This window comes from Crotalus tigris, unplaced genomic scaffold, assembly GCF_016545835.1.
Source record: "Crotalus tigris isolate CLP2741 ecotype Arizona unplaced genomic scaffold, ASM1654583v1 scf7180000017536.10889498, whole genome shotgun sequence".
Taxonomy (NCBI): Eukaryota; Metazoa; Chordata; class Lepidosauria; order Squamata; family Viperidae; genus Crotalus; species Crotalus tigris.
The window spans coordinates 6,012,240-6,037,370 of NW_024096460.1; the positions used below are offsets into that span (position 1 = coordinate 6,012,240).

Sequence of the window (25,131 nt, forward strand, 5' to 3'; positions counted from 1 at the left end):
AGGCACCAGGCTCTGGAGAAGGAGTACAGAGGCAGGCCGGACTAGATGCGATGCAATTGGTGGGCCCTGATGCTGATCTCCCACTAGGGCCTTCAACTTTGATTCAAGGTGTGTGGTCCATCCCAGGGATGCCGCTCACTCTAGGTTCACCACCCTCAGTGACACAGCACACAACTATATCCCCAGGCACGGTGCCAGAGGCTACCTTTACTCCCATGGCTGCTGGACTCAAGGGACCGGACCTTGGAGATCTTTTCTCCGATGGATTCCTTGAGGCTTTGCTTTCAAAGGTAGTGGATAGAGCTCTGGCACAGTGTTCCCTTCAGACACCTGATCAAGGGGCTGCCACTTCAGCCATGCCACCTTATGGGTCCCCTACGGACCTTCCCATACCCCAGGAGCCTACCACTCTCCATGAGCGGATACTCATCCCCACAAGGTGAGGAGCTACCGGATATCATTCTGTCAGAGGATGAGGAACTTCCCCCTGACCCCTCCTCATCGGGAGGTCTTTTCAATTCGGCCCTTTTTCTTTCAATCCTGCGCAAGGCCACGGCAACAGCAAATATAGGCTCAGATCAGTTCCCTCAACCATAGGCTCCATCGGATACCAGCCCCAATCCAATATTTTTTGAGATGGTGGCAGCCGAACATCATGTCCCATGCCCCTCTATCTTCCTGAAAGGGATAAAGAAGCCATGGGCTTCCCCTGCTTCATTCCCTACCATCAGCGGGACTGACGAAAAGATCTATAGCACCTCCACAGATCTCACCGATGCGCTGGAGGTCCCCAAAGTAGATGATGATGCATGGACACCTTTGGTATCCCAAACGGTGATCGCGGGGGACTTGTCGGAGGCGCTTAAAGCGGACGACAAGAAATGGGAACACACCTTCCGGAAGACCCATCAGTCAGCGGCATGGGCAATCAAAATGGCTAGCTGTGCGTCCTTTTTTGTCAGGACTACCCTTTTATGGCTGTGCCAGCTTCAGGCTAGAGTACCTGTTGAGGACTTGCGGACTCACCAGGACCTAAGCAAGATGGTAGCGGCCACTGAGTACGCTGCTGACGCAACGCTTCAGTCCACCATTTTTGCCTCTAGGTCCATTGCTTCCAACATCACTGCCAGGCGGATGCTGTGGCTTAAACATTGGCAGGCTGATACCAAACTCAAATGGCGTCTAGCGACTGCCCCTTATCTGGGCAACAACCTGTTTGGGGAGGCCTTGGCTCCATACCTTGTGGAGAACAAGGACAAACGCAAGGTCATGGCTCACGTAAACAAGAAGTCCGAAAAACAGCCCACCCCCTACTTTCGTAGGCAGTCCTTTTGGCAGACAGCAGGTACAACGATCTCCCAACCCTCTCGATCATACACTCCCAGACAGGAAAGACCGTATGATCGCCCTTATGACAGGCCAAGGTTTTGACCCAGACAACAGGCCCAGACCAAGCGACCATTTCGAGGGGCAGGACGCCCCTATAGAAAGTCCAAGTGACTCCTACTCTGTTCTTCCCATCGGGGGAAGACTGACCCACTTCTTCCATCAGTGGGAACTCACCTCCATGGACACCTGGGTCTTGCAAACCATCCAGTTTGGTCTGTCCCTAGAGTTTGTAGCACAACCCCCGGATCATCTTGTTGTCTGTTCAGTCTCCAGGGATCCTCTCAAACAGGGACTCATGCAGGAGGCCATCCAACATCTTTTAGAAATTCAGGCCATCGAACCGGTACCGTCAGAACACAGGGGAAGGGGGTTCTACTCCATCCTCTTTGTGGTTCCCAAGGTTTCAAGGGGGTGGAGAGCAATCCTGGACCTCAAACATCTCAATCATTACATCACTTACAAAAAGTTCAAGATGCAATCCCTCCAATCCATCCTGGGAGGCATCAGGCAGGGGGACTTCCTGGCGTCCATAGACCTCACGGAAGTGTACCTTCACATTCCCATCCATCCAGCTCACAGAAGGTTCCTAAGGTTCTGTTACAAGGGCAGGCATTTCCAGTACAAAGCCCTTCCCTTCAGCCTCTCTTCAACACCCAGGGTATTCACCAAAATCCTGGCCGTCTTAGCCGCCCAGTTGAGGAAGATACCAATACGCGTCCAGTGTTATCTGGACGACATTCTGATTCAAGTGTCATCCTTCCAGGCAGCTCAGGCGGACGTGAAACACACCATTCAGGTCCTTCAACAACATGGCTTCTAAGTCAACTTTTGAAAAAGCAAGACAGTTCCATCATCCAGGCTCCTGCACCTGGGAGCCATCATAGACACCACCAACTGCACTGTTTATCTATCCCAGGAACGAGTGGTCAGCATCAGGGAGCTGGCTCACCAGGTATACAGGGAACATACAGTACCATTGGTCTTACTCTCCCTGTTAGGGAAGATGGTCTCCTGCATAGCAATAGCCCCCTGGGCCAGACTCCACTTGCGGGACCTCCAATGGTTCCTTCTTCCTTTCCAACGGCAGAATGCCAGCGCATCCAACTGTCAAGTCAAGGTCCCAGTTCACATTCGCAGATCGCTTCGCTGGTGGTTCTCACAAGCAGTGACAAAAGGGTCACCCTTCAAGGAACCGGACCGCATCACCATCACGACAGACGCCAGTCTGTTCGGATAGGGAGCTCATCTACAGTCTCAGTTTGCGTAGGGCCGTTGGTCCTGCGCAGACTTGAGACACAACATCAATTGGCTGGAACTCAGGGCCATCCACCTAGCTCTTCGCCAATTCAGACACACAATCAGAGGACGCCATGTCCTGGTCCTCACGTGGCATCCAAGGCACACATCAACCGTCAGGGGGGCACCAGGTCCAGGTCCCTCATGTACGAGGCACGGCTCCTGGTCTCCTGGGCAGAGTCCAACCTGGCCTCCCTCAAGGCCGAACACATCTCGGGGGTCAACAACCAGCAAGCAGACTTTCTGAATCGCTCCACCGTGGATTCCTCGGAGTGGGGGTTACATCTGGACCTGTTCTCCGAGATCTCTCACAGGTTCGGCCAACCGGTCCTCGATCTGTTTGTGTCGTCGACCAATGTCCAACTCCCCAGGTACTACTCCCGCTATTTCCTACCAGAGGCGGAGGGGATGGACGCCCTGCGGACTCCGTGGCCACAGGGTCTCCTTTACGCCTTTCCTCTCCTTCCGCTCATACCAGCGACCATTCGCAAATTGATCCAGGAGCAGGCGGAAGTAATCCTCGTGGCCCCATACTGGCCACAGAGGCCGTAGTTTGCCGACTTGATGACTCTTTCCCAATCTCTCCCATGGAAGATTCCCCCTCATCGCGTGTCCCTGCACCAGGGGTCCCTACAACACCCGGACCCCCAATGGTTGCAACTAGCCGTCTGGCACTTGAGCACAGCATAATGGCACAAGAACTATTCTCCTCTTGTGCCATTACCATGATTCAGGCTTCCCGCCGTCCAGCGACCAATCGCATTTATGATTCCACTTGGAAAAGTTTTTGCCATTGGTGTCAAAGGCGGTAGCTTGACATTTCCAAATTGACCATCCCTCAGATAGAGTACCTTTTGCAGGATCTGGACAGAGGCCTCGCCCCCATGACTATTCGCAGACAGATGGCGGCCTTGTCTACAATACTCACCTGCGCGGATTTTGGTCCCCTGGCTCATCATCCTAGGATTCGCGCCTTTATCAAGGGTTCATGTAACACCAGGCCTCCTGTGGTACACAGGTACCCTTCTTGGGAACTGCCTCACGTCCTTCGCGCTCTAACAAAACCACCCTTTGAGCCCTTAGCGACTCCATTGTGGAGTCTTTCTCTCAAGGTGGCATTTTTAATTGCCATCACATCGGCCTGGCGTATCTCTGAGCTGGTTGCCCTTTCAGTCAGAAATGACCTCTGCATCTTTCACAGGCACAGGGTGGTCCTTGTCTGGATCCCACATTTGTACCCAAGGTAAACTCGCTCTTCCACAGAGCACAGGAAGTTATTTTATCAAATTTTTGTCCAAATCCTTCCCATGACTTGGAGCGACAGTGGCACATGCTGGACGTCCACAGGGCACTGCGGCATTATATCAAGCACACGGAACCATTTCATAGGTCTGAGGCCTTATTTGTATCTTTCCATCCGGCTTCCCTGGGACAGAAAGTTTCCGCTGGCACTATTGGCAGGTGGATCTGGAACTGTATCGCGGAGGCGTACCAGTCTTCTTCCCTGCCGGCTCCAAGTCATCTTACTGCCCATTCCACTCACAGTGCTACGACTTCTGCGGCATGGGCCATTCAGGTGTCCATCGAGGAGATTTGCAGGGCTGCGACATGGTCCTCACCTTCCCCGTTTGTACGCCATTATAGAATCGACTGCTTTGCTTCTGCGGACGCCTCCTTTGGTCGGAGGGTCCTTCAGCAAGTGGTCTCCGGGGACACTATTCCAGCCTTATCTGTTTCCCACCCATAGGGACAGTGAGGCTTTGGTATGTCCCATTGGTGGATTCTCTATCTCCTGTACTGGAGAAGGGGCATTGTCTTACCTGAATGCCTTTCTCAGTACGGAGATGGAGAATCCACACCCCCCCCTAAGGTCAGTTAGGCCATTATTAGGGAATTGAGAGCCGACACCTCGTCCACCTTCAGCCACTTCGCCCTCGTTAAGACTGGATCTCCTAGCAAGAGGGGGCGTGTCAATTTTGGCTACTTGGTCTCAAGAGCAGGCAGACAGAGAAACCCTTTGGTGGATTTTCCATCTCCGTACTGAGAAAAGGCGTTCAGGTAAGACAACGCCCCTTCTCCACAAAAATCCTAAAATTAGATAAATATTTTTGCTACGCACATCTATATAGCTTTGGATCATTTTTCTCAGTAAATAAATGGACAAGTATAATATTCTGATTTATTTGTTTAATTGGCTTCTCTTTATCTAGTTTTAGGACTTGTGGGGAAAAAAACCGACATTTTAGGTTATATTTAGAGCTAAATATTGAAAATTCATTGGGATTCTCAAACTTTTATGCACTATTGTATCTAATCAGCATTTTATTTTTAATACCAATATAGAATAAAATAATTGGAAAAAATATTTATATCTGACCAACATTTAAAAGAAGAGAGTATTACAAGACATCAAACATAAAGCTATATAAAATAACAAAACCGTATTTGTACAGAAAATTCTGAAACAATTAGTCGTGTAAAGTAGGTACCAGACGAATTCCACATTTGAAATGTTAAAAACTTAGAAACTTACTGCAAATACCTAAATACTTATTGTGCATGAGAAAAATGATAACTTCCTGGTCAGAAAAGCAATTTAAGATTTCTAACAATTGGTGTTATGAGTGCTTTCCTCCATTTATTGTATAAATGGTTTTCTGATAGTACAGGTGTTTCTACTTCTATACCAGATCATATTATAAGTATGATTTTTATAGTCCATACTGATATTGTTTACCCTTATAGATAACTCACTGGTTTGGTTCAAACTGAGGGTTCTTCTATATGAAATGTTGACAAAGTATCTGGGAATGGAAGGGGGGATTACTGAGTTGTAATGGAAATGGGAAACTCTGGTTCTATCTGTTTGGGAGATCTAGATCCCAGATTGTCCACTGAAGGGTAATGTATGTCTTCACACAGTAAGACCAGTTAATGCTAGAAAAGAAAAGCTGCAGTAAGCCAGAGTAATATTTGTCTTCTCCAGCACAGGAGATGGAGAATCTGTGCTCTGTCTTCATGCCCATCAGATCAGGTTAGTCAAACTTGCCACGCCTGTTCTGGACTAGGACACACCCAGTCTTGACTTGATCTCCAGCCCAGATGGGTTTGGCAACTTGACTCCCAGTTTAGGCGGGTAGATCAGATCTTTTGGTGAATTCTCCTTCTTTCCTAATTGCTGTTACAGTCACCTGAGTAGCGCTGGGATCAGTGCTACTCCAGTTTGACTGCCGGAGGTTTTTGGCTCCTTTCCAAGCCTCAGAGAGAGCAGAGGCTTCCATTCTCCTCCTCCATGCCTCAGCTTCTGGCCTCCACAGAGGCTCCAATTTCACTTTCTTCCTTCTCGTCGGAGGTTTTGGCTTCTTTCCAAGCCTCAGGGAGAGTGGAAGCTTCCGCTCTCCTTCGCCTCGCAATTGACGGCATTGGGATCAGCACTGCGAGCGGGAACCTTTCCCTCAGCTCCTAGCCATTTGCAGAGGTCTCTGCTAGCCGTCTCATGCCTTTCCTCAGAGACCTCAGGGGCCTTTTCTCTTGCAGCCGAAGCTTGCGGCCGCCATCTTGGAAGCTGCGTGGTGGCCCGCTGCAACCTAATCGGCCGGATTCGTCGGCGCAGCCACCCATCTAAACTCACTCAACACTGCGGCTTCTCTCTCCGGTTGCCTGGAATTGCTACATGCGACTATCTCTTTGCTTCCTGATGGCTGTTGCATCCTCCGGTAGGCGCGGCCGCCATTTTGGACCGCACGGCCACCGCGGCCGGAGTTTAACGGAGGCAACAGGAGTAGGGGGGATATCCCTTCTCATTAGGCTTCAGGCCTAATCCCTTTCTCTCTTTCTTTCTCCCTCAGAATTAGTCCGGCCCCTGGGTACTCCTACAAGGGAGTTGGAGGGGTACTCCTACAAGGAAGTTGGAGGGGTACTCCTACAAGGAAGTTGGAAGGGTAGCGGCTACCATCTTGGATGGCCTACATACCCAGATAACCATCCCCATCCAGGCATCAGGGCACAGGGTACACAGAGGCCACTTCCCCTGGATGCCACACTGTCAAGGGTATCCCGACTCAAGCTGTAGATATTGCTGCACAACACAGGCCCAAATCCAGGCTTCATTCTGGTGCCCTATCCTTCCTGGCCACCATTTAGTGGGCTAAGCATTGGACTGCGGTCACCACTTGGAGTCCACCCGCCGCGCAAAAGTGCTGACACTTATCAACTCGCTAGCCTTGTCACCATTGCGCACTCTATGAGCAGGTTGGCTGTCATCACTCACCTGATTTTGCCGCGGCCGTAGACACGACTGGATCCCCTGCGCCAATTACCGGTCAGGTGGCCAGGGGAGCAGGGAGAACTCTAGTATCCCCCTGCTCCAACTGCATTAGTCCAATCCGCCAATTTATCCGCTGCCTGAATTCCCCCTCAGCACAACCTGAGATAACTCACATCAGGATGGAGGAATCCACGGCTCCCCAACCTAAGGAGACCACCCTTCCATCCACTAGCCGTAAAAGGCACAGGTCCTCCAACCAGAAGGTGGCAAGCAGGATCAAGGTCAAGGCTAAGACCATCTCTGTAAAGAAGCCTTTGAAATTGGCAGAGAAACAGGCCAGCAGGAGGCACCAGGCTTTGGAGAGGGAATTTTCCAAAGCGCAGAGGTAGGCCCTGGCAGAGGCGGAACAGACAGGGGCTTTGTTCTTTGATCTCCTGCTGGGACCCTCAACCTCTGCCCAAGGGGTTTGGGCACCAGTGGGGATTTTTACACACCACACTTCTCCTGGGGGGGATCAAGGTCCCAATAATCATCAACCATCAGCGGTCCTGCAGATCCCACACTCAGGCCCAGAGGCCACTTTCACTCCAACAGCTGCCGGGCTCAGGGTAGCTGAGCATGAGAATATTCCTTCTGAGGATTGCCTCCAAGCCATAATTTCCCAGGCAATTGACCGGGCTCTTGCAGCCAGGTCCTACCACATGACCAGGGCCGAGTCAGTGGCTTCCTCTTCCCCATCCCACCCCCTCCAGGCAGGAGATCCAATTATCATGGACCTCCCTCACCATCCCGATCCTCTTATAGCAGGGCATCTTCTACGGAGTCCGACCAACCAGATATACCATGTTTGGAGGAGGAGGATCTTACTCCAGACCCTCTGCCATTGGGAGGCTTCTTTAACTCGACTCTCTTCTTGCTGCTGCTCTGCAAGGCCAGCTCTACTGCCAACATAGGCCCTGACCAGCTCCCTCAGTTAGACCCTTCGCCTAGTTCAGATCCAAATCCGGTCTTTGAGCCTGTGGTGACTCAACACCATGTCCCTTGCCCATTTCTCTTCTTAAACGCTGTTCGGAAGCAGTGGGCCTCCCCTGGCACATTCCCTCCTCGGGGGGAATGGACAAGAAGTTGTTCAGTGCTGCACCAGACTTGGCTGACGCGCTGGAGGTGCCAATGGTAGATGAACCCTTGGCCCATCTCTTCTCCTCGACTACAGTGTCGGGGGATATGGCTGAGATTCTGAAGGCTGAGGACAAGAGGTGGGAATTAACCTTCCACAGGTCTCACCAGGTGGCAGCGTGGGTGATAAGGGCGGCGACCTGTGCATCCTTCTTCACTAGGACCTCTCTCCTCTAGCTCCGTCAACTGCAGGCCAGGCTCCCTCTGGAGGAGGTACGCACTCAACAAGACTTGAGCAAGCTAGTTGCTGCAGCGGTATACATCTCTGATGCAACACTGCATGCAGCCAGGTTTTCATCCAGAAACATGGCCTCCAATGTAACAGCACGGCGAATACTGTGGCTCAAACCTTGGCAGATTGACACCAAATCCAAGCGGCGTCTGGCTGTGGCACCATACCAGGGCGGTCAGCTGTTCGGAGAGGCCCTAGCACCCCATTTGACCGAGAATAAGGATAAGTGGAAGTTGTTGACCCACCTCAGGCGGCACGCTGACAGGCGGGCCAGCCCATATGCCCGCAAACAGTCCTTTCGGTCAGGAGCAGTTACAGGCGCAACCCATCCTTCCCGCCCCACCACGGCCAGACAGGATCGACTGCCTGACAGATCGGGCTTCCGATCCAGACAGCAGTCCCAGGGCAAGCGGCCCTTTCGGGGTGGGGGCCGTCCCTTTAGAAGGTCCAAGTGATCCTCGGGCGACCCCTCCCAAAGGTGGCAGACTGACCCTCTTTGGCCACCAGTGGGGGACCACCACCACAAACTCCTGGGTCCTCCAAACCATCCAATATGGCCTGTCCCTAGAATTCATGTCCAGACCACCAGGACGCTTCATGCCTTATCCCCACTCAAGGAACCCTGTAAAAAAGGGCCTTATGCAAGAGGCCATTCGCCATCTTTTAGACATAAGAGCCATAGAACCGGTGCTGGCTGGTGAGAGGGGTGGGGGATTCTGTTCCATCCTCTTTGTGGTTCCCAAGACCTTGGGAGGATGGAGGGTGATTCTGGACCTCAAGGGTCTCAATCGCCACATTGCATACCGAAAGTTCAAGATGCAGAAGCTCCAGTCCATCTTGGGCAGCGTGAGAAACTGAGTCTTCCTGACGTCCATAGACCTCACGGAGGCTTATCTCCACATCCCCATCCTCCCCGACCACCGGCAGTTCCTCAGGTTCTGTTATATGAGCCATCACTACCAATACAGGGCACTACCATTCGGCCTGTCGTCAGCTCCGAGGGTGTTTACCAAAATACTGGCAGTGCTTGCTGCACACCTGAGACTGGTGCCGACACGCGTCCAATGCTATCTGGACGACATCCTCATCCAGTCATCATCCCTCCCGGCCACCCAGTCAGAGCTAAGGTCGGTGATCAGGGTCCTCCAGGACCATGGGTTTTTGTGGCCCCGTATTGGCCACGGAGGCCGTGGTTTGCCGACCTTGTGAGTCTCTCCAATTCTCCCCCATGGAGGATCCCTCCGGGTTGCATTTCTCTCAGACGGGGGCCCTGCATCATCCAGACCCCCAGTGGCTTCAATTGACCGCCTGGCATTTGAACGCCGGATCCTGACTGAGGACTCCTGTTCGCCAGGCGTCATCTCCATGATTCAGGCCTCCCCGAAGAACTTCTGCCATTGGTGTGAAAGACACCATTTGACTATCTCGGATTTGACATTTCCAAGGATCTTGGAATACTTACTGGAGGGTCTTGACAGGAGTTTGGCGCCTAATACCATACGCAGACAGGTGGTGGCTCTCTCCACCATACTTACCTGTGAAAACCTGATGCCGTTAGGTCAGCATCCTTTGATACGCTCCTTTATCAAGGGCTCCATCAGTACCAAGCCCCCTGTGGTTCATAGGTATCCCTCTTGGGAATTGCCGCAGGTCCTACGGGCCCTCACCAGGGCGCCTTTTGAGCCTCTCAGAACTGGTGACCTGCCTCTCAAGGTCGCATTCCTGGTGACAATTACATCTGCCAGGAGGATCTCTGAGTTGGCGGCTCTTTCCATCAGGGATGACCTATGCATCTTTCATCAGGACCGAGTGGTCCTTCGCTTGGACCCTACCTTTGTTTCCAAGGTCAACACCTTGTTTCATAGGGCTCAGGAAATCATCCTTCCAGATTTCTGTCCTAATCCGTCTCATGACCTGGAATGGCAGTGGCATACACTTAATGTGCGCAGGGCCCCCCGCTGCTATATCAAGCGGACGGCGGCCTTCCGCAAGTCTGAAGCCCTCTTCATCTCCTTTCACCATTCCTCTATGGGAAGGAGGGTGTTTGCCTCTATGATAGGCATATGGATCAGGGCTTGCATTGTGGGGGTGTACCAGTCGCATTCCCTGCTGGTTCCAGGTCGTGTCATGGCGCACTTGACGCAGAGTGCGGCTACCTCCACGGCATGGGCCACTCAAGCATCCACTGAGGACGTTTGTAGAGCGGCTTCACCTTTTGTAAAGTATTACAAACTGGACAGGTTTGCATCCGCGGATGTCTCCTTTGGCCGGAGGGTCCTCCAACAGGTGGTACCTAGGGACGAGACACCGGACCTGACTGTTTCCCTCCCACAGGGACAGTGAGGCTTTAGTATGTCCCATTGGTGGATTCTCTATCTCCTGTGCTGGAAAAGGGGCGTTGTCTTACCTGAACGCCTTTTCACAGCATGGAGATGGAGAATCCACTCTCGCCCTTTTTTCCTTTTGAGTTAGCCAGGTCCTGTGTTAGAGTTCTGGGAACCAACATGTCAGACTATAGTCAGTGGCTTTCGCCCTCGTCAAGACTGGGTGTGTCCTAGTCCAGGACAGGCGTAGCAAGTTTGACTAACCTGATCTAATGGGCAGGAAGACAGAGCAAACCCATTGGTGGATTCTCCATCTCCGTGCTGAGAAAAGGCGTTCAGGTAAGACAGTGCCCCTTCTTAGTGAATTTGTCTTCTTATGGAAGATTCAGAGCTATCTGGTAAGATGAGGTGGACCAAAGACATTTTCCCCAAAACTAGTTTCAACTTGTATCTGGAGTGACAGAGCTTCAATAGGCTCCTAAGGAGATGCAGCCTAATTCCAGTCAGATAAGGGAGTTAAGGATGGAGTAAAGAACCCATGTTATAATCTTTAAAAATGCGAATTGGATAACCTCTAATCTAAAAACTTTGTTATAAATTCATAACCAAGCACCATGTAACATTGAGCCAGCACTTTAAGCCTTAAATAATTTGACAGTTGCTGTACAGAGCTATGTGAAATGTATATTTTATAATTGCAAAAGATGCTGTTTGGGCTCTTATAAAAAGGTCCTTAACTTGATTGAGCCTGTGAGTAGATGATTGAAAGTGGATGCCTGTACATTTAAAGGTTATATAACTCAATAGATCTACTTGTTAACCTTCTGGATAATTGGGGACTTGAAACCCTTTCTGGAAAATGTTAAGATTTTTTTTAAAAAAGAAATTGATCTCAGCCTGTTCGCTATGTCAATAGTAAGATGCTTTGAGGTACCTACACAGGCTTCAAGGCATCCACTTGACATAGAGAAGAATAGGAACAGGGCAGTGGGTAAGAGATAGAGAAATTCTGGTTTAGCAAACATAATTTTTGAATTTCACCCTATAATTAATACAACAATGGGACTAAAATTATATAATAGGAAAAGATCTCCTTTGTATATTGGTGTCTGAGTGTAGTGGTTTTTGCCAATTTAAGAAAACAAAAAATCAATGTAGTTAATTTCTTCAGAATTTGTCATATGGTATAGAGTAAAAGGGCACCTTTAGATTTATGAAAGCAACACAAGGACCACGTTTGAGAAAGTTATAGTATTTTTTTGGATAGATGATACCATATTCTGTACTGGCCCATGGTTGAATAATCAGGTCCAAACCCTGCATGCTCTGGGGCTAAGACACTTTTGCATCCAGTCAAGAAGTATATTAATACAAATCCTAGACATATAATTTACTAATTATGATTACTGTAAGAGCCAGGGCAGCAATTTGTTGAGTCAAATGTTGTCCCTTTTTCTATAATATCAGAAGAATAATCAAATTAAATCACTCTTTTAGTATCAGGAAACAGTTATTTATGGTGTTGAAGCGAAGGGTTGGCATGGACATATGTCAGGTGAGCCTAGATTTTAGGATTTTTGATGTACCATATTTTCCGGCGTATAAGACGACTCGGCGTATAAGACGACACAACAAACATTACACCCAAATACATCTGGGATTACTATAGAATCAGAAAGGTCAAAGTTGACTTTTTGCCCACCTTTCTTTACTCACATGAAGAAGAAGCATCCAGAGGAACCACTGTTATTGATCTTGATGGAAACTTACCATCCCCAGGGACCACTCTAGCCCCTGAGGACCCCTTCATGGACCAATCAGCTGCCCACAACTGGATACTCTCATGATACCACTCAAGATACTTCACCCCCAAACCCCAGCTAATTAATGATACAGCCACCCCCCCCCCCCCGGGTTCAGTTTTCTTCCAGCCAAACAGCAAATACAACCAACTCTGGCTCAACTGCAATGATGACCAAATTCTCCACTGGGGTCTTGGTTTCAGTGTGTATGTCTTCATCATACCACTCTTTCACAGGCTTGTTTGAAGTGATATAAATACACTTAGAAACAAATTCCATTGTACCACCCTTGGTCTCAACTCTATAAGGGTATCTATCACAAATTCTTAACAATTCATCAAATGGTAGCCACCCATAAAAATCATCCAATATAACAATCTCTTGCCCTGTATACCCGTCCCACCACTTTCCACGGGGTTTCCAATATTTGTCACCATCCAGTTCACTATAGAACTTACTCTTGCCACACCCCGGAATTCCTGTGATCACATGTACATCAGTTTTGAAATCTCTCATCCTAGCCAATTGTGCAGTGATGACGTAGTCTTTCAGGCCCCTCCCATATCTTATATATACGGAGGGATATGCCTGGGCAAGTTCAGTCATTAAGGAACCGCTGTTCAGCAGAGCAATAGCTTCCTTCAGATCTAACCTCTTTCCTTGTGCGGAGGGCTCTCCAACCTCAAGGTAAACTTTCTGCTTACTGCAATATCTCTTGTTATCCAGATCAGTTCCTTTAGCTTTCTCCACATGAGCTCTTCCACCAATAGCTGCTTTGAAGGGATTGAATCTCATCTTCTTCTTTAGGTTGACAAATCCTTGCAAGTGGAGGGTTGAGACTTGTTCTTCACCAACTATAGCATAAACGCAGTTTTCCGGAGTGATAAAGTCCTTAACAGCATCATAATCTTCTTCGGAGGGATTGTTAATAGTAAATACATATCTTTTGCAGGGATGTCCAGCCAGTTGCATGTTTTCTATTGCAGGGATCAAGTGTAGTCACAAAACAGGAAGTGTGCTGATGTATGCTGAAGTTCCTGGTAAGACTAAGCAGGCACTTCTTATAGCTTGTTACTTCCTCATTTTCAGATGCCTCATTTCCGTTGGGGGTTTGGTGGCCAATCCTTCCACAGGAGGTGGGGCAAAACAAGAGGAAGGAGAAGACAAAGAAGGAGGAGACACAGATACAGATGGAGAAGAAAAAATGGAATTACTAACCTGAGATTGGTCAATAACTTAAGAGTTTATATGCCACCACAATCCAATGCTAAAGCACCTGGATGGTACTCTGACAGGATTACTTTCACACTTCAAAGAGCATGGACTGGAACCCCCAACACAACAAACATTACACCCAAATACATCTGGGATTACTATAGAATCAGAAAGGTACAGGTTCTTGTATAGTACTTTCTGGGACATACACACTGAAACCAAGACCCCAGTGGAGAATTTGGTCATCATTGCAGTTGAGCCAGAGTTGGTTGTATTTGCTGTTTGGCTGGAAGAAGACTGAGTCCGGGGGGGCGGGGGTGGCTGTATCATTAAACATCTGGGGTTTGGGAGTGAAGTATCTTGAGTGGTATCTTGAGAGTATCCAGTTGTGGGCAGTTGATTGCAGAAGATTTGCATGGTTTAGAAAGTCGTCTTATACGCCGGAAAATACAGTAACTGTCTCTGCTATAGGGCTTGCTATATTTGCTTTTTTCTGAACTTCTGTAACTTCTGGGAGCTATTCACAAAGGGGATCATCTGGTAACAAAGATGGAAGGATCTCCTCCTAAAGCTATATTTAATAAATGGCAGAATTGTACATACTAAGCATCATCAAAGATTAAATTATTTTTGTTAGCTCAGTTATATTGAAGATTGGAAGATGAGGTGTGAGAACAGACAGCCATCTTCATTTGTGATGTGTTGCCTGTACTGCAGAACAATATGAAGTTTGCAAGCCAGAAGTTAAAATAATTGAATTGACATCAGCAATTTAATTCTTTATTTTATATTTCTCCTCTTCAAACATTCTTATAGTGGCTAATGATAATAAAATACATCAAATAAAATAAAACCAGAATTACAATTAAAATAGACAAAAAGCAATTAAAATATGATTAAAACTTATCAGTAAAAATAAATCTCAACCAAACTTAGCCAATGAATCTGTTTAAACACAAATAGCTTGCATTAATAAATATCATTTGTTGAGGGAAAGAGAGTGCTAGCCTCATCTTTTAAGTATAAGGGCCTCCAGATCTGGAGGCATTATGATAACGTTCTTCTGACTTCATCTCCCTAAATATTCAACTGAAATTGTCAGATTAAAAACTTAAAATCCAGAGAGAATAATATGTGAGAGTAAGTGGTCTTACTCAGAAGATGGACGTATTCAGAACTGGATATTGAACACAAATAATATCAAATCACTCTTCATTTATTTACATTTATTGATGTAATAGAGAAACAGAGGATGTGTGTCCAGAAAAAATCATACAGGATAGCACAAATTCTTACAGGACTCATTAAACAACCTCCTCCAAGATCTGGGAGAATAGCCAGGTTTTCAGTGCCTTTCAGAACATCTTGTTGTAGCAAGAGATTTATATGCTCCCTAAAAATGTTGCCATCATTACTTCAGCTGCAACATTTTGGGCCATCTGAAGTTTATGAAGTCTGAATAGTAGGCTACAATTGTTTAAATGGAAAATAAGTATGTAATTCAGAATAATGGTCCTTACAACATATTTCGTGGTGTCTGAAAAATTCAGTGATCTATCTGATTTTATTTTTTTAGATTGTTTTAATTTGCAAAATATTAGCCTCAAGTCATAGCCTATATATCCATGGACCGCAAAAGCATTCTTAGAAAATGAAATTATTGCTCGCTTTTTGCTTTTGAGTTTATAAATGTTTTTTGAATGGCCATACCCATCTTAACAACTATTTTTTCAAATGTGCCCACTGGACCCCAAATGTTGAGAATCTCTGAAATAAAATGTTTGTTTTAATGACAAGATTGGTTCTCCAATAATTACTTTAGTTGGTCCACTAATGTCATTTATGTTCATGCCCTCTGTATTGTCATCAAAAGATTTAGAAACAGCCTCTACAGTAGTGGCCAAAATTGTGGAAACCTTTTGGGAAAAGTGTATTTTTGAGGTTCGATGGCTAATAACACCACTTTTGGGGGGGCAGTAGTACCATAAAATTATATATTAATGGAAAGATAATTTAATCAAGAATATAATGCAACAACATTTGTTCAATTATCTGTACTATATTCTATGAAAAGTTATAGCCAAATAACCAGAAAAGGAAGCACAACTTACTTAGGTTGATATCAGGTAGCTTTCCTTCATCTGATTGTAGCCAATGAGCATGAGTGTTTAGAGAGCCAATCAGGTGTCATCTGGTTTTGGCAATGACCCAATCACATCACAGTAGGATTCATTTATTAATGTTATGTATTGAAGTTGAGAGGAGAACATTTGTCAGTGTGTTATGTGATCACTATCAAGTTGGTTGGGGTTTTTTATGTTCTTGCATTTAGTGAGCTTGTAAAACGTAATAAAATTAAAGTAATGGTGCAAACAGCTGACTGGTTGCCCAGAAAGTGATGTAAAATAGTATTATTAAATGAACAAGGCTACAGTTATAAAGAAATTATAAGAAAAATGGGTGGAAACTTAACCAAAGGTGGCTTTTCTACTGTACACTTTTCCCAAAAGGTTTCCACAATTTTGGCCACTACTGTAGTTTGTTGACGCTGTAATTTCCAACATGAAACATGATCTTTGAACAGTTTCTTTGTATTTGGATGGAAAGGCACAGTAGAGTTAATCATTATTATAGTAATGAAATCAATAAAACCCAGATGTCAGGTGGAAGCAACCAAACTCTAAAAGAAATGATAATCCAGTGACAATCATCTCAGCATTTCCATTTTCAACCTACCTCCAGAAAAGATTGGAGCCTTCATAAAAGATTTCCTCTGGATCCCATCCCAGATACTATGGAAGAGATATTATGACTAATCATAATCAGACACTCATGAATCACTCAGAGAGCATAATATTTTTGTTCAGGTTTTAGTGTAGATTGTTCAGTAACATGACCAAAGCAGTTTTTGTTCTATAACCAACCTGAAACTAGATTCAAATGACCTAGAAAACTGACATTGTCCAAATATCCTTGGAAAAAAATTTCTAGTGCGCAGTTCAGTACTTTGCTTGGCTAAGTAGTTCCTGTTTGTGTACATAAACACAGGGCTTTTTTTGTCATAGAACGCCCAGAACTGAGTTCCGGCACCTTTTTTGAATGGAACCTTGTAGGATAGGCAAGGCGGGTTGTATGATGTGTGTGAGTTCCGGCACCTTTTTTTTTTTTTACAAAAAAAGCACTGCATAAACACAAATATGTATCTATGGGTTCTTCATTCTTCTTTGTAACATTGCATTCTATTCTAGATAATCCCTTCTTTAACCAAACCACCAAACCTATAATGAGTTGCCTCTCCAGGATGCAAATGCAGTATGAAGTTAAGGAAGTTGCTTTCCTCTAACACAGTGGTTCTCAACCTTTCTAATGCCGCGACCCCATAATAAGTTCCCCATGTTGTGGTGACCCCCAACCACTTATACATCACCGGGTGCCAGGGGCATGGCCAAAGAAAAGGGGGGAAAAATGGCGGACAGCCTTGTTTGGCGACCCCCGTGAAATGGTCGTTCGACCCCAAATGGGGTCCCGACCGACAGGTTGAGAACCACTGCTCTAACAAATAATTATATGATTTGAGTAAGCATTTGAGGCAGATAAAAGAGTGAATTGGTTTGTTCCCTGCTTCTAATTTTACCTTTACTGTTTCTAACCGTAACTATACAATTCTTCAGTATACATGCTTCTTTACATCTTTTAGTATTGGACAGAATTTATATGTGCTGCATGTTAACTGGTTGCAATTCTATACATTTTAAAAGGATCATATTCTATAACAGAAGACTGAAATAACCCAATCATACATATAGTATGATTTACATGCCCTTAATAAAAATATTATTCTAGTTAGTTGTAGAGACAAATTGCTGAAACAGGAGGAGACTTATAAAGGTTTTGAACTGTTAAATCTCTCTAATGAATTTGTTCAGTTCAATTGGCCAAGGATTGTGCAAGATCTACCATCTTATGCAAGAAGTTTCATATTGTCTGAAATATAATATGTAATCCAGTGATGCAATATAAAAACAGCAGGGGGAGTAAATTGCTAGGAATCTTTGCTGGAAAAGGTAAAGATTAGAAGGAAAGAAGGATTAACAGTGTTTCTTTGTTATTTTTCCATATTTCAGGTGTCTTTTTCAGCTTAGGTTTAACTCCGGTAACTGTGAGTAACATGTAATTTAGGTTTGTATTGTATTATTTTGAAAGTGATGTTTGAATTAATTATTTGTGAAATAGATTTTAACACCCTTTAGCAACTGGTTTTCCACAGTTTCTGAGAGTGCCTTAGTGTTCAAGGAAGTAGGTATATAAATGGAAAAAAATAGGACAAGAAATGTGTGCCGTACTTAATCTGCTTTATTTCATGAGGGTAAAAACAAATTTCCATATTCTTGTTTGTGCCTTGTCCAGCATTTTTGTGCCAGTTTTCTCTACCATTCTTCTCTGTTATTCCAGCAGGAATTTATTTTACTATGAATATAATCCATAATTGGTTATAAGGAAAGGGATTTTTATTTGGATAGTTTTAGAGTCAGATGTTTCTTGAAGCAAATCTTTTTTTAGCAAATACTGCATATGTTTTAGTTGCCACTTTGTCATGATTCTTGGGTTTCAGTTGTATAGTGAGTTATGGTTCAAGAGTAAATTGTATGGGTATTTAAGTTAGCATTCCAGCCTGAATGAAGATGTTAAACTGCTGTTCTTTAGAAGATTACTTTTCCTCTTTTGGCATTTATGCCAAACAGAGGTTATTTTTTAAAATGGATTGTACACAGCTTTATATATGTTTTACAAGGAATTACTATATTGACATTTGTTTCATTTTCTGCAATCTAGCAATTATGTGCAAAATGAAATAGCTGAACATTCAAGCCTATATGGTAACAAGAAGAGAAACAAAAGATCACCTTTTCTCTACTTTTATTGAACCTGTGATTCTCACTTGGTAGTCCTATTCAGAGTGACTTGAACCTTTTTAGGTAATGATAAATGGGGCTAAATGTCTTCCAAACTGTTGGATGAGTTTGCAAGTTTCTTTGCAAGTGGAATTGCTCATATCATTTTTATTTGGACATCAGTTGGGTAAAATTTATTATGGTGAGCAGAACAGCATCTGGTGCTACAATCTGAGCTTCCCTTGAGCTTGGGAAACTGAATAGGAAGGAATTGAATAGGGTTTTCTTTAGTATATGGACTCTGCCAGCTACAGGATAGGGAAAATAATAGGGGCATTTTCACTGTGGATGTGTGTTAGTAAATAACTGGGACTACATTGATAGTACATTGGCGAAGAACTTTGTTATACTTCATTAGCAAATAAAGAGGTCATCTTCTGTTAGGTTCATACTCTATCAAATAGACAATTTTAAAACACAATTTTAATTGTTTTAAGCAATTAAAAGAGAGCCTTTTATACAGCCTAAAACAGTGGTGGCGAACCTATGGCACGGGTGCCAGAGGCGGCACTCAGAGCCCTCTCTGTGGGCACGCGCACCGTCGCCCCAGTCCAAGGCCTTCAGCTGGGTTTTATAAAACCTTTTCGCTTTAGGCCTCTGCCTCCGTGTACAAAAAAAAAAGATTCAATCAATCAGTCAATTTCAACTTCTTGCGGGAAAAAAAAGATCTTGCAAAGTTGGAATTGATTGATTGAACGTTTTAGTCCCACCCAGTCTGCTGTTAGCACCGCAGCCATGCCCACCCTATGGGCCACACCCACTCGGCACCTGACGATGCATAAGTGGATTTTGGGTTACAGTTTGGGCACTTAGTCTCTAAAAGGTTCACCATCACTGGCCTAAAATGTATATGTGCCTTTGATATGGATAACATATGTGCTTCCCACAATGTTTTAGAAATAATACTACTAACCTGACACAAAACAGCTGCACATAATTTTCCACTTGAGCTTTACCTTCTGTGTTCTTCCAGTGGCCTGACTGAAGTATTTCTGCCATTATCTGAATAAGTTCAAATATATGCAAACTTTCTGGGTGCTCTGTTCTTATAATTGCTCCCTTCCTTGTCCATGCTGTGAAGCCATTAATTAACGATCTTTAGTTAACTATATTTTGTTTAGGTTCTTAGCTAGTGCTGAATGTGATATCTATAGTTTTTTTTATTGAGAACCTGTGGGAAAAGAGACTTAAATAAAGATTAGTATTGGTTTTTCAAAATCTGCAAATCCAACACTCTTAAACTGTTTATAATACTTACTAAGGCAAAGTATGATCGTCCAGTTGCAAAAAAAGGTGAATTTTGGTAGTCAGCTTCTTCAACATTCTATTATATATTTTTGCTATGGAAATGAGGATTCATATCTTCAGCTCCCATTAAGGTATTTTTTTTCATAAAGAATTTGCTCATTTCTTATTGTCCGTTTTGGCACTTAATCCAATTTACTTTTATTTCTCTTTCATCTTACTATAATACTAGAGTAGAACTTCTCTCTAGCAGTTATTTTATTCTGTGGGAAAAGAAGAATCTCATTTCCCTTGAACCAGAATTTTTGATTTCTTGAAGTCTATTCCCATTAAAAAAAATGAACAAGACTTAAAAAAATAACCTAAATAAAGATCAAATCTATTCTTTCTTTAAACAGTTTACTATACTCTTGGAATCTTGGGGATTATATTAAAATGAATCTGTAATAAAATCCACTCATTTACTGTCTTATTCATAACTTAGCACTTCTCAAATAGTTAATCAAGAAGTATCTTCCATTCATAAGTCATTGCTTAAATAGCATTTTTTTCTTAGTTTTTCCTCCGTCTTGATATTTTGTTTTTATGGATGCATCCTTTGTGAGACAAAGCTATGACAAGTTGATATCTTTTTCCAGGTAACGCATCACTTTTGTATCAGTCGGCTTCTTGTAATACAGGATGATTGTTTTTCTAAACTCATATTTTGAAATGGCATATTTTTATACCTTCAGTCAATATGTAGTACTAAGACATGCGACCTGGATTTTGGAATCATTGAGTTAGAATGGAACATTTCAGCTTTTAAGTCTAACCTCATGCTCAGTAATCCAAATCCCTGATATTTAGCTGTCGTGTCTCTTGCTAAATCTTTATTTTTGCAGAGGAGAATTCAGGAAAGTGGCAATTTTCTTATTGTGATCTAGTTGTTTCTGACAAGTTCCATCGCCATTTAATCATTAAATTTAGTATGTAATCTTGGACCCATCAAATGCTTTCATTCCAATATAAGTTCATCAAAATGTGGAGAGGATGAAATGGAGGGCAATGTGGGTTTTATTTTGGAATATGAATAGGATTAAAAAAAACCCTTCTTAACAGGTTGTATACTATGATTGACAAGAATTCAGTACATTATATGACATCATGGTCAATTTAGCCATATTCAAGCTACATGCAGGCGGTTGTGAAATCTCCCTAGGCAAGTTGATACAGGATTTCATATTAACTCATTTAAATAAGTATGATGAGGGTTGGATAATCCAGCAGAGTGCTTCTAAAGTCAATTTCAAATACTTTCTTAGTTGACATATTGTTAGTACAGGCAGATTTGTTATTAAGAAACAATTTTTAATACATAATGTTTAAGTTCTTTTCACAGTAGTCATGTAGTATGTATAAGTGGATTTATTCTTAAACTATCATGTTTAGATGAAATTGAAACACACACACACACAAATTGACCTACACTTTCAGAGACAATGTAGGGAAAAATCTTATTGCAGCACTTTGTGCATGTTATCTGTTATCAGTGAAGCTTTCCTTTAATTACAACTACATTTACTCCCTAAATAGGATTCCGAGAATCTGAAAATAAAATTCTAATTAGAAATTTAAAAAAATAAAAAATAAAATTTCTGATACATTTTCCATGTCTCCAGGGGTAGTAGAAGGAGATCTAGCTGCTATTGAAGCTTATAAATCATCAGGAGGAGATATTGCACGGCAACTTACTGCAGATGAAGTACGCTTGTTAAATCGGCCTTCTGCTTTTGATGTGGGATACACACTAGTTCACCTTGCAATACGTTTTCAGAGACAAGATATGTTAGCAGTTCTGCTTACAGAGGTGAGTTTTCATTACTGCTCATTAGTTAATTCACCGGACTAAATGAATCTGGGTGCCAGTATTGGTTAAAAGTTCAGAGTGAGCTCCTTAAAAAATTAGACTAAGAACACAATTTTCTTTGATTAGCACAATTTTTCATTTAATTTGTAATATAGTTAATTTTCTGAATCAGAAAAAGTGCTGATCTTTTGTGACTAATTTTCTTCCACATGGAGCTAATGGGAACTCTAATGCACTCTAGGGAAGTGGAAATTCTTTGCAAAGGATGAAGAAGGGCAAAAAATGAATTAAAGTGGTTGTGCATGTACCTGAATTCAGAGACAACCAAGAGTTACTTTTTAAGCAGCAGCCTGGGTCTAAAAAGAGGTGCTTTGAATGTGCTTTTCTATCTTTTAAAGAAAAAAAAAATCTCTCAAAGGATTTCTGCAGACCATGTAATAACACTGTAGAAAATACATATCTCTCAATATTGTGCCATTTGGGAACTTTGGGAAACAAAAAGATTTCTTAGATGCCTTAATATTAGGCATGCTCCCAAAATGTGGTCACATGACCACTGGAGGGATGGAAGTGACATTTATGACGGCAAAAAGTGCTTGTATAGCCCTTCTGGGCCCATCGTAATTTTAATGGTCTTTAAGAGACCAGTCGTAAATTGAGGACTACTGTATACCTATTTGGGCCAAGTAAGGCTGACACAGATAATTTTATTTATTTCTAGTGTACTCCGTTATTTAATTACTGTTCAGCATTGTCTCTCAAAGTAGTGTTTAAGCATTATTGAAACATCAAAATTTTATTATCTCATAGAACACAATAGTGATTCTCGAATTTTTGCATAACTATGACTTTCAAATCAAATTAATTTGTGAGACTATCACCACCAAATGAATGAAATAAATGGTTGTCGTGATATTAGGGCTTGGTAAAATAATGTTTAATAATTAATTTTTAATTTATATATCACAAAGGTTTTCAAACTTTGTGGTATAACTTCCTGTTATGGGCTTGTGCAATCAAACTAGAGAAAGCTCAGATAAAGTTCTGAAGTTGATTCTGCTTTGTGCAGCTTGGATTTTTTATATATATATATATATATATATATATATATATATATATATATATATATATATATACACACACACACACACACACACACACACACACACACACACACACACACACACACACACACACGTACACACACACACACACACACACACACACACACACACACACACAGTGAAATGAGCCACCCTTGGATTACAGAAGTGCTTGCATTCTTTCTGCATTTATCTCCACCAATTCTGTTCATTATGTTTAACAGAAGGTTAAACTAGTCCATGATAAGCTAGTAACCTTTATACCAGAGTGGAAATTTGAACATAAATTTATTTATTACATTTATTTGCTGCCCATCTTGTATTGAAACAACTCTGTGCTTACAGCACTAAAACATTAAAATCCTAAAAGATAAATATTTCTAAAACAATAAAAATGGAAACCACAACTAAAATAAAGTGATAGTTAAAAAATGAGGAGGGAGGGAAGGGGGAGAGGACTAGGTGGGATTGTCTCTTAATTGTTCCTACCTCAACACTTCAATAATGTACTGTATCTTGTTGATTCTTGTTTCTGAGTTGACTGAAAAGTGTCTGTAGAAATAGAAATCACATGATGTATATTTATGTATATGTAATACTTTTATCTTTTAAAGCAAATAAAGTAATTAAATATCATCTTACAGGTGTCCCAGCATGCAGCTAAGTGCATTCCTGCTATGGTGTGCCCAGAGCTTACTGAACAAATCCGGCGTGAAATTGCTGCATCTCTTCATCAACGGAAGGGAGATTTTGCTTGCTATTTCCTAACTGACCTTGTTACGTTTACGTTACCTGCTGGTAATTACGAGATGCTATTAATTTGTACTTTAACTGGTTTAAAGACTGTATAAAAGTGCCAACTTCTAATTTTTTTCCTGTGGGCGTTATGGTAGAAGTTTCATTAACCATTTTTTTCATGTGAAGATACCAAACAAGGTTAACTAATACCATTTATAATAGAATTCAGAAAAAAATTAAATTTCTTTGGTGATATTTTAATGTTTGATTAGAATTATTAGTAAATAGATTATGCAAGTGTTTCAATCTGTTTCAAATTCTGATACTTGTTGGGATAATATCTGAAATATCTGTGCTTTGTTATTGGCTGATGAATACTTTCCCCCCTCATTCACAATCAGTTTCTCTTCATTCTTACCAAGCTCCCTTTTTAAATTTATAATTGTTTAACTGTACATATTTTGGGTATATCGTAATTTGTTTTCACTCTGTCACATGTAGCTTCCAGATCTTCTTTCCATACATTGACATTCCATTAATTTTGTTGGAAGATTAATACCGGTGGTTCTTGCTTAACGGTAGTAATTGGGACCAGAATTTCCATCACTAAGCAGTGCAGTCATAAAGCACAATGTCATGTGATCACACTGCTTAGCGACAGCAATTCTGGCAGTCTACAATTGTCATTTTTAAGCAAGGTCTGCAGGGATTCTGATCATGATTTCTGACCTCCTCCTGGCTTTCCCATTGATTGTGCTTGTGGCAAGATGGCAGGGAAGGTGGCAAATCACATTGTATGACTTCTGGAGTGGTGTGGTAGCCAGAATTTCAGGGACTGGTTGTAACTGAAACATGAATGGAAGTTTGTTAAATAAGGATCACCTGTTTTTACATGCAGAGTCTTCTCTCCCCAAGTCCTTCACATCAATAAATGGTCCTATGAATATAAAGGTACCCACCATAGCTTTGTCAACCTAGGAGTCACACAACAGTGTTTAATAATACAAAAAAATAATAGATTAGTTCTACTCATAATCATGTTACTTGCAGCATTCCTTGCTTATGGTAGGGGCATAATTCCAGTCAATTCTCAGTTACTGAAGGTGGACCTATCAGAAAAAGGTTAACTTTTTAGATGGAAAGCAGGGCTTAGTCTTACATCTAGGGAGGAAATCCCTCCTCATTAGTCTTAGTTTTGCCCAGATTTTCCTTGGGCTAGCTGTTGACAAGGCTGAGGAAAAAAAAAAGTTCCCAGCCAGTGTTACCTGTATTTCCATGTAGCATTATCAGTCAGTGTGGATTTATTTGGTCAGTTTTCTGCAAATGCAACCAGAGCCCAAAACATTTAAATTTTTAGGCAGACCTACTCCATAATGTCTCTGGACAGCTTACAATTAAAGAATTAAAAAGAAAACAATATATATCCAAGAAAGGGGAATATAACCATCTGAAAGATCAACCTCATAAAACAAAAAGAACAAAAGGATTAAAAAAAACTCTCAAAGAGGTTTAACCACCATCCTAACAATCCCAGATTATCTAT

General features: G+C 43.0%; 1 protein-coding gene across 2 annotated transcripts in view; it reads left to right on the top strand.

Moving 5' to 3' along the window:
* Nucleotides 1-25,131, top strand: part of ZRANB1 (zinc finger RANBP2-type containing 1) — a 68,558-nt gene that overhangs the window by 25,012 nt on the left and 18,415 nt on the right. For both annotated transcript variants that reach the window (XM_039342115.1, XM_039342030.1), the window contains 2 exons: nucleotides 21,560-21,747; nucleotides 23,495-23,648. In XM_039342115.1, the coding sequence (XP_039198049.1) occupies nucleotides 21,560-21,747; nucleotides 23,495-23,648 (342 nt within the window). The remainder of the gene's footprint in view (nucleotides 1-21,559; nucleotides 21,748-23,494; nucleotides 23,649-25,131) is intronic.